Source organism: Manacus vitellinus, unplaced genomic scaffold (assembly GCF_001715985.3).
Source record: "Manacus vitellinus isolate BGI_N305 unplaced genomic scaffold, ASM171598v3 scaffold_48_pilon, whole genome shotgun sequence".
In the NCBI taxonomy this organism is placed as follows: Eukaryota; Metazoa; Chordata; class Aves; order Passeriformes; family Pipridae; genus Manacus; species Manacus vitellinus.
The window spans coordinates 5,789,752-5,799,881 of record NW_021940593.1 but is presented as its reverse complement, the minus strand read 5'-3'; the positions used below and the strand labels follow the sequence as shown (position 1 = coordinate 5,799,881).

The window sequence follows — 10,130 nt, the reverse complement described above, 5'->3', positions numbered from 1 at the left end:
TCTTCCCCCAGAGGGTGGTTGGCACTGACCAGGCTCCCCAGGGCAGTGGGCACAGCCCCAAGGCTGCCAGAGCTCCAGGAGGGTTTGGACAGTGCTCTCAGGGACAGGGTGGGATTGCTGGGGTGTCCTGGGCAGGGTGAGAGGTTGGACTGGATGATCCCTGTGGGGCTCCTCCAGCTCAGGATATTCTGTGATTTCTCAGCTGACACGCAGATGCTTGGTATGGTCTTACAATCCCCTCAAACCACCCCACAGCTGATATCTGACCCTTCCTCCCCCTTTCAGAGTGAGGCACTGGGAGGGTTTGATTTCTCTGGTGCAGATGATTGCCCCACTTTGCTTTTCCAGCCTGTACTAGGGAGGAATTAGTTAGGGATAGTGTTTATGGCATCCTCCAACTGAGGCACCAAGCACAGCTTCCAGTAACTCACCTGTGGTGGTGAACCCCCCACCCACCACCATTCCCCCTGCTTAATGGAAAAAGGGACTGGAATTCAACCTACCTTGGATCTAAACTAAACTTTCCCTGGTGCACACTTAGGCATCTCATTACCTGCTCTGCTGTTCCTGATTGATGGAAATGACTTGCCTCAGACTCCTTTGCAGTGACTCCTCATGTTTACTGAGACAGTTATATCTCCCTTCTGTCTTTCCTTTAAGCTGCACATGCCATGGCCTCATAACTTATCCTTATTTTCAGATTTTTTTTCCATACTAACATCCCACTCTGAATTCTTCCCAAGTCTTTGGCTGACATTGGACAAAAACTGAATGCCAGCTTCTCCCCAAACCCCTGAGACAGTGCAGTCAACCTGAAAGCTTCATGTGACACTTTCCACTCACATGGCAAGACAAAAGCAGGCTGCTGGCTCTGAACGCCATCAAAAACATGATAAGCTGTCCAAACCATTTCAACTGCCTGCCTAGAAATTCCCAGCTAACATTTGTAAATGCTGGGTTGTGACTCCTTAACTAGAGAGTTCCCTGATGTGAAAATTCATGGTGGTCAGAGGACCCCATTTTTAACTGGAGATGCCACAAAATTCTGTCATCCACAACACTTTCATGGCTCTCCATCACAAAGGCAGGGACATCAGCCTCATTTCTATTCCCTAAAACTTCTAAAACATGAAATGCAGAAGAGGGAGCACATAGGGCTGCAGGGACTCCTGGTAACTCCCTCTCCTTGGCACTAAACCCACCATGGCTTTGTCCATCCCTGACTATACTAAGTGCTTCTGGAGGGCAAAAGCCTCAATATCCAGATCCTCTTTCTTCCCTTCCAGACCTGTTGTTTAAAGGTTATTAGTTACCAACACACCTTTTAGCTGGAGTCAGGGGATGACAAAAATGACACAGGCCCAGAGCCATGTCAGGAGATCACTAATAAAGAACCCAAACGATTTTGTACCTGCCATTAATTGACCCATTAAAGGTTGGGCTTTTCAGATGGAACAAAGGAAGAGAGAGCAAGTCTGGGACCAAAGGAGGAGTTTCAGATATTGAACTGACAAGACTATGTAAGTACACAAAATTCATTACAGGATGCAGAGAAGTGGGAATTCAAAGGGAAAAGGGGAAAACATCACATTCCCCATCATTGCTCCCACAGTGGCCAGGCCAGTGGTGATGCTGACAGTGAGGGGATCAGCAGGTAAAGGACAGCTCTGAGAGACAACTCAGCAAACCATGACAGAGACTGTCATAGAGGAGACTTAAAATAAAAATGCCTTGTGTAAGTTTGATAGCAATTTGACCTCCAAAAAGTCTGAGTTTTGGGCCCTTCCTTACAAAGCTCAGCCAATCTGACCCTGCCAGACTTCATTTTTCAGGCCATTCAAAACAATTTACTTAAGTTACTCTGAAGTAAACTCTGATTTCACCTAAATCACTGCAGCACATACAGAGATATGCAACTCATTGCTGCAAACTTCGTTGCCTGTGTTAACAAATCACTGAAAACCTGTATCACTCTGCCAGCCCATGTAAAAACAAGGCAGAACTCCCAAAAAGTCTTGAGTAAACTGGTAACAACACAGCAGCTTTTAATAGCTGGTACAGGTTTACTCAGATACCAGTCCTGGGACTTGGAAGAGAAAGGCACTTACAGACTCAAGATGTACCTTAAAACCAGACTGCAAAGCACCAGAAAACCTTCTGAAACCAGAGTATTTGTTAAGACAGGGCTGAGATCCAAAAGGATTCAGGACTTGTGCAGATGGAAGAGCATCCATCACCCCTTCCTCATAAAAACCAAACCAGGCAGCAATTGCACTGGCATTGGCCATGGAAACAGGAATTTCCAGCATAAAAAAGTTCCTCCCACATTTCCATGTCACAGAACAGACACAGAAAATAAGGGGTTTTCCAGATGACAGTAATGATGTGCTGTACCTTTGCCATATTCTTACAGAATCCCATTTTACTTCACTTGGAAGACCTTTTTGGTGATTAAATCAGTGCTGTCAGCAGGCTTTGGGTTGCCTTGCAGGGCTGACAGATGTGGAGAACAAAGGCCTTTGTCTTTTCTACATGCACTTCCAGAACCATGGAAACTTAGGCTGGAAAGGCTCCACAGGCTGGCTGGGACTCCTTTTGGACCATCAAGGACATGGGAATATCTAGGACAAACACTAACAAGCAGAAATAGCATAAATAATGATGTCAAGTCCTACTCATTTTCCAAACTCAGAGAGTATTTTCACTCAAAAAAAAAAAAAAAAAAGAGCCAAACACTCTCTGTCCTAATGGGATATGTTGGAGCTGCAGAACCTGTCCAGTCAAACTTGTAATAAAAAATAAAAGTTGTAATAAGCCATTAGAAGCTTCTCCTCTGCCTCTGCCTGTGGTTACTTTTCTCATCCTACCCTTCCTGCAACTGAGTTGATTGTGGAGTTTCCATCCATAAAAGGATGGAAAATGCACTTGCATCAAAAAGAATAAGCAGAAGAGAAGAAGAAAACACCAGGCCATGGTTACTTAAACCTGCTGTCAGCACTTCAGCCACAAGGAACGTTGAAATGTTCAGGGCTTTGTCTCATCTAAATCCTCTGAGATGGTTTCTGCTCAATCTTAGCAAGAAATATGCATGGATATTTTGATTAAAAAAATAAATAAAAAAAGAACCAAAAGCAGTAAGAAGAAAGAAAGTGGGTTCAGATGGTCAGAAACTATTGTTCCACCTTCAGTCAGCAGAAGAAACCACCTCTCAAGTGTATTAACTGCAGAAATGCCTGGATCCTGAGCTGAAGGGAAAACAGCTTTAAAAAAGGTTTGCTTAAAGTAGAATTCTTTTAGGAGGGAGGAAGTCAGTGTCCCAGTTTGAAACCAGAGGTTTCATGTCACTTGGGGGCTGCACCAGCCCCAGGAGAGATTTTGCAGACCTGCATTTCCCCAGGGACTTGCCTGGAGTTCAGACACTGAACACGAACAAAAGTTGGGTTTCAAATTAACATCCCAGCTTCAGAACATGTTCCAATTTTACTAAGCCAGCAAAGCATGAGTAGGTGAGGGGTGCAGGAGTTCAGCTGAGCACCACTTCTCACATTCTTCCTCATTTGCACGGGTCAAGGTAAATCCTCCTCTCCTCAGGGCACATCTCATCTCTGAATTATCTCGCTTTTTAAGTGGCTGAGTTCATCAGGGCACTCTCTGGAAAAGGAGCAACACAGACCCACTAGACACTTGTGTGAAAAGCTGCTTAACTGTGAACAAACACATCAAACAGGAAGCAGGGAGGGAAGGTGGGAGATCATGTCAAAAGAGATAAAGGCAGAAGAGGAGAGAAGCCCCGTTGCATAATGCTGAGGACAGAAATAGGCCTGTATTGCCTAAATCCACGAGAGCTACGAGCAGAAAGATCAGGTGCTTTAGTACCATGAACTCAGGAGAAAATTAGGTTTGGCAGAGCAGAACTGTTACCTCTGCACAGGTGAATGTTTCAGCTGAAAGGAGTCCCAAAACTGCCGAGCACGGCACGGTGCTGCGCCCAGGGGGGCTGGCAGGGGTTCAGCAACGCTGCCTTCATGGTATTCAGTAACTTACCTGCACATAAATATCCTTTACTGTCCCCAGTTAACAACCAACTCGTTAGAAAGGCAACAAACATTCGCCAGGAAGACACACAATTGAGTGAAATCATCAAAGACTAAACTGCCACAGGAGGAAACGAAGAACAAGTACCATGAAACTGAAAAAAATCCCTGTTGCTTCTTAATGAGACAACTGGGGACCTGTGGAGGGAGCACAGGTCAGGAACACTCCAGTGCCCACCTCTGCAGTGAACATGGCAGTGGGAAACCAAGGACAGAATAACCTCTATTTCTTTTCCCTTTGCATTCAAGTTGCAGCTTATGTTTCTTAAACTCAAAAGCATTTTAGTCGTTTCAGTTTGCAGAGGCACCGAGGAACTGACACTTCCCAGCTCACAAAGAACCTTGTTTTCAACCAGCCTATTCCCCCCACACCACTGCTCTAATGACCATGAAATGAAGTCAGTGAACTGGGCAATTACCTTCATAAAAAATAATAATAAAAAAAAGGCAGTCCTTGGATCAGTTTTTCACTTAGAATTGTAAAAGTGCAAATAAAAAAGGGAATAAATTCAGTTTAAGATCTCAAGACTGACTTAATAAGAACTTAATAAAATGCTGGATCACACACCCTGAGCATGTGAACAATCAGACAGTAGACTGAAACAACAGAGTTCTGAATGCTGTTGTGCTAAAAGGTTATGGTTGTGGGGGATCTTCTTGTGCACAAATCCTCATCTCCACTGGCTGAGCAAAGCCTGGCTTTGCTCAAGCCAGGTCGAACCTTTGAGCCTGATGCAGTGCTGGGCACCATTTCTAACTGAGTCAGCTCCACTTGGGAGCTGGGACACAGACCAGCAAGTCCCCCATTGCTGTTCTTGTACTCATTTTATACAAAAGAACCACATTTTGAAGCTTGATGCTTGAATCCAGGTTAAGTGATTAGGAGCAGGAGGTTGGGAGCTGAGTTAACTCACGGTAATGCCAAGAAAAAAAGAGATTTTCAATACAATTCAAAGGTAAAAACCTCAGGAGAGATGGACAACATTTCTTATAAAACATTAATCCAGGAGCAAACCACAGAGGTCATACAACAGAGAACACCTCGTGAGCAGGATTCCAACAAGGCTTGAACACAGCAGCAGTACTCAGAATAATGAGGCAAACAAAAAGGTGGGGACAAAAGCAGAGATGAAGAGTTTGGGGAAGGTTATAAACCCCGGTCCTTCAGGGCACAGCTCACTGATTAGGGCTGCCACAAACCCTCCTCTGCAAGGTCCCTCAGCCTCTACTGCTTCTCCCTAAATCACCCCAATCATCCCCAGCAGCAGTGCCAAGGCAACAGCCAGGCAAGCACCACGTGCAGGGGGGCACACCCAGGACATGCCAGATGCTGCTCCAGCTCCAGCAACCTGCAAATGCTGGAGACATTCCCTGGGGGGGCTGCCACAGGCACCAAAATGCTCCCCAGAAAGGTAACAGCAGCTCTGATCCAGGAGCAGAAACTCCCTGTGAAGCCCTGCTCCCAGAGCCAGGTCCTGCAGCACAGCCCTCCCCGTGCCCAGGGCCAGCCCAAACCTCCAGCTTGAGGATGTCGTGCTGCAGCTTGCGCTGGAACTCCAGGAAGTGGGAGATGGTGAGCTTGCCCCTCAGGTCTGCCCCGAAGAAGTAGGTGGTGAGGGCGGAGTTGAAGCCGGTTTTGAGGGTGTTGCCAGTGGTGGAGCGGTCCCGGTGGCGCATCCCCATGCTGGTCTGGGAACGGATGATGCTCTGCACCTGGAGACGACAGGCAGGAGGTCACAACCAAGACTGCCACCACCTGGGGGTACCGGTATGAAGTACTCCAAGATCAGCCGTGTCATCCTCTTGGTTTGGTGGTTTTTTTCCTAAAATGATTCTTAAAAGACACGACAATTCAAAAATTTGGCTGAACTTATAGAATCACAGAATGGTTTGGGTTGGAAAAGACCTTAGAGACCATCTAGTTCCACGCCCCTGCCATGGGCAGGGACACCTCCCATTAGACCAGGTTGCTCCAAGCCCTGTCCAGCCTGGCCTTGAACACTTCCAGGGATGAGGAGTCCACAACCTCTCTGGGCAACTTAAGCTTTGCTTTTTCAGTCCTCTTTAAAGAATGAAAAGCATGACATGCTTAAAGTGAGTTTTAAGAAACAATTCACCCAGTCTGCAGATGAACATTCCAGTGCTGATCCCGTGCCTGGTCAGCAGAGACCAGCTTGTTCCTGGCAAAGTCACAGGAGGTGAGAAAGCCATGGCAATTGTGAGGAAGAAAACACCCTGCATGTGTTTTGGACCTTCCACTCCTTTACTGCACATCCTTGTGAGCTCACAACACATTTCTTTTGCACTTGTGCACAAATCCAGGGGGTTTCTACCCAAGCACACTCCCCTCCTTGCTGCCTGTTGCTCTGGAAGCTCCTCCATCCCTGGGGCTGTCCCAGCCAGAGCAAAGGGCTCTCCAAAAAACTTCCCTACCCCCTAAAGTATGCAAAAAGGTTGAACTTGAAGGATGGGACAGCCTGAAAAATCCCAGAGTTTGTTATTTTAAGGTCCTGTGCTAATTTAATGGGGCAGCCAACGTAAATACACACTCACCTCCTCCCTCCATCCCTCAAGTATCCCACTAAACCTTCCCAGCACCCGCCCATCTGAATGATTATTGCTGGGACATGAGAAGCCAGACTTGTTCTCTGTGTAAAAACTGATCTCTTCCAACAGGGCAGCAGAAGGATTTGTGTTAAAGATAATGAGTGTGAGAAAGAAGGGGGGAAAAAGAAAAAGCCACCTGGCAGCACAGGCTTCCCAAAGCTCCAGCAAACACCACTGCTTTGCCTTCAGCCTCTTCCTCCCGCCGACAGAAATTGGAAGGGAGGAAGAAAAACAGCTGCCAAGAGCTCCAGCTGACAAAAGGATGCTAGAACCTCATTAGTGTGGTATTTGGCGCGTTCAGTTTTTTCCTAACGAGGGAGAAAGCGCTGGAACAATCCCACAGGGGATGCTCGGGAGCAAAACGCTGCATTATCACTGCGGGGCTCACCTCAGCTGAAATGCTGCCTCCAACAGGCACTGCTGGCTGTTCTTCAGTTACAAGGAAAATTAAAACGAGGAGGAAATAAAGAGGAAAAAAATACATGAAAAAGGTTTTGGTGGTTTTTTGTTTGTTTGTTTGTTTGTTTGTCTGTTTGTTTGTTTTAAATATGCCCTGACACGTGAGGAGGGATGTGGGGTGACCTAATTGTGGCCTTCCAGGGCCTGAAGGGAGCCTACAAGAAACATGGAGAGGGACTATTTACAAGGGTCTGGAGTGATAGGAAAAAGGGGGAATGGCTTCAAACTGCCAGAGGGCAGGGATAGATGGGATATTGGGAAGGAATTCTGCCCTGTGAGGGTGGGGAGGCCCTGGCACAGGTTGCCCAGAGAAGCTGTGGCTGCCCCTGGAAGTGTCCAAGGCCAGGTTGGACAGGGCTTGAAGCAACCTGGGCTGGTGGAAGGTGTCCCTGCCCATGGCAGGGGGTGGAATGAGATGGGCTTTAAGGTCCACTCTGGGATTCCATGATTTTTGCACTCCCCATTTTGCTGTGCTCCACTTCCACTGTGAGCTCTGCACACAGCACATTCCAGAGACAAATATTTCCAAACTGTCTGATGCAATGCAGTTTGTGACCAGCCTGGAAAACTGCCCCTGTTCCCACACGAGTGTTTACCACTGCAGACTGCTCCACAGAGCAGCTGCTCCTGGCTGTTATTTATGAGGCATCCCACCATCTCTCTTCTCCTCTCCCATCTATAACAAGCAGTGGACTGTTTAAAAATCTACCTGTGGGCACTGGAGACAAAGTTATTTCCCTGTTTGGAGTAATCTTTCTAATGCCCATAAAGCAAAGAGCTGTCCTCACCCACAGCTCATCAATTGTACCAGGATGTGAAGCACTGAGATGCTCCACTGTTTTTGTTCATATTTCAGCCTAAGTGTTTGTGATGCTTCATTTTTCTCACCAGATGAAGGGGAGAAAAAGTAAAATAAAATAAAGATCTATGAAAATAGCTAATGGTTTGAAGAGAAATCACCAGTAACACTGCCTGCGAGTTCATCACTTTTCAGCCAACTTTTTAATTAAAAATAGAGGAGTAAACTCACTATTTACATGCTGAAGGACGAAGAGTGGGAGCTGATACTGATGCAGGCACCACATTATTCAGCACTATGCACTAACCACATGCATCAACTGGATAAGAAAATCTGAGGCTTTTCAGCAAGGCCTGAAGAAATTCAACATTTTTTATTAGGTAGTTAAAGCCTCCAACTCACATACTAGCTAAATTAGTGAAGCAATCTTTTTCCCTGAATACTCCTAGGGTTTCCAGACATTAATGAGAAGAAGGACCTGCTTTTGGCTGTCTCCTGAGACAACGTGTAAAGGAGGAGTAGGAAGTCCATTCCCACGTGCTCATGTGGGAATGATACTTTTCTCCCTCTTCCTTTTCTACCCATTTTCCCCCAAAAGATATTGCTCTTGTAAATTGAGGTCACCTCCAGCAGCACAATCCCCCGGAAGGGCCAGTTCCAGCTGCTCCTTCCAGGTAGGATGTTTACAGGACAGGGCTGCAGACCCTGCCACACCCTTCATGCCCTTACTGGGGCACTTGCATAAGGAGTGAACAAGAGTATTTATCATATAAATGACTGTTTGTTACATCATATATGTGCATAGTGTGGTACAGGTGCCTCCCACCGAGGAAGCTGTGTGTTTGTTTTAACTCTGTTTGGGAAGTGCAGCAAATCAACATCCTCAGACACCACCAGAAGTGTCAGCTTTCCTCACTTCCCAAAACAGCTCCTTCATCCTCTGACTCCCAAGCTCTGGAAGATCAGCCTTCACCAAAATATTCTGATGCTAACCAGGAACTTTATTCCTTCCTACAGAGGCAGTGACACATGTAACAAGCTTAACAAAAACACCTTCCCCTTCCTAAGGGTTTTTATATGACTTAATGCACGTATAACTTCCCTTGGCCTACTGGATGACTGGAAATCATTTAATTCAATTTTGCACCTTCATCTGCGTAGCACTTTGGAAACGTTCATCCTCACTTCACATGGCTAATAAAAAACCTGAACACGACACCTGTACTGGCACCTTGGTGTCACTGCATCTTTAGCAGGAGGTTAATCGTTCTCTGCTTTTCCTAAACTCACATATTGCCATAATTGATTTAATTCCAGGACATTTTAAGTGCCGTAAAACACGTCTGGAGATGTTAAAGCTGATCAGAGAGCTGCAGTGGAGTGCACTACGTGGATGGAAGGAAAACCAGTGTTTTTTACTTTGGAAAAGAAACGAGAGGAAGGAAAATGGACAAACCCCTGGGTTTACATTTCAAGCTGTCAAGTGAAGGGATATCAGATTGCAGACACACATAACTCCATTCTCCTCAGAGTGCAAAGTGTGCATCCAAACCCTCACAGCTACCCAGCTCTCTTCCCTGGCTCTGCAGCAAACTCGTGACGATGACATCATCCCCACAGGTAATAATTTCAGCAGGATGACAGCAAAAGATCAGATGGGGAGAATTAATTTAACAGACCTCCTTTGCCACTAGATCCTCCCACTTACAGCAAGTGCCACAAGCATGACCTCGTAGAGACTCTTTTGAAGTGAACTAGTCGTTGAACAACCGGTAAGAACCTGTGACTGGATTATTCAGGGCTGCTGTGGTCCCAGCTATCAGTTTGCAAAGGCATTTAAATTTGCTTTTATGAGCAGCACAAGCAGGGAGCTTTGCTAACATACTGTGATTTCAGGGTGGTTGTGAGTTCCCAGAACTCTAAGATTGTTTCCTACGTAGGCAAGAAAATCACACACTCCTGCCTGGGGAGGGCAGATCTTTTCCCCTCTGACAACTCGAGTTCTCACTCGGACACACCCACAAACCACAGCTCATAGGAGGAGCTCACCAACACCACACACCAAGGCTGAGCTCATTAAGAAGCCAGCATCCAACTCCCTGCTGATAAAGTCTTGTAAGAAGTAGAGGACTAATGAAAATATGCTTTTAATAATACTTTTTTAGATTATA

General features: G+C 46.2%; 1 protein-coding gene across 2 annotated transcripts in view; it reads right to left on the bottom strand.

The window, feature by feature from the left end:
- Positions 1-10,130, bottom strand: part of MICU1 (mitochondrial calcium uptake 1) — an 86,114-nt gene that overhangs the window by 19,943 nt on the left and 56,041 nt on the right. For both annotated transcript variants that reach the window (XM_029962579.1, XM_018079925.2), the window contains one exon: positions 5,610-5,807. In XM_029962579.1, the coding sequence (XP_029818439.1) occupies positions 5,610-5,807 (198 nt within the window). The remainder of the gene's footprint in view (positions 1-5,609; positions 5,808-10,130) is intronic.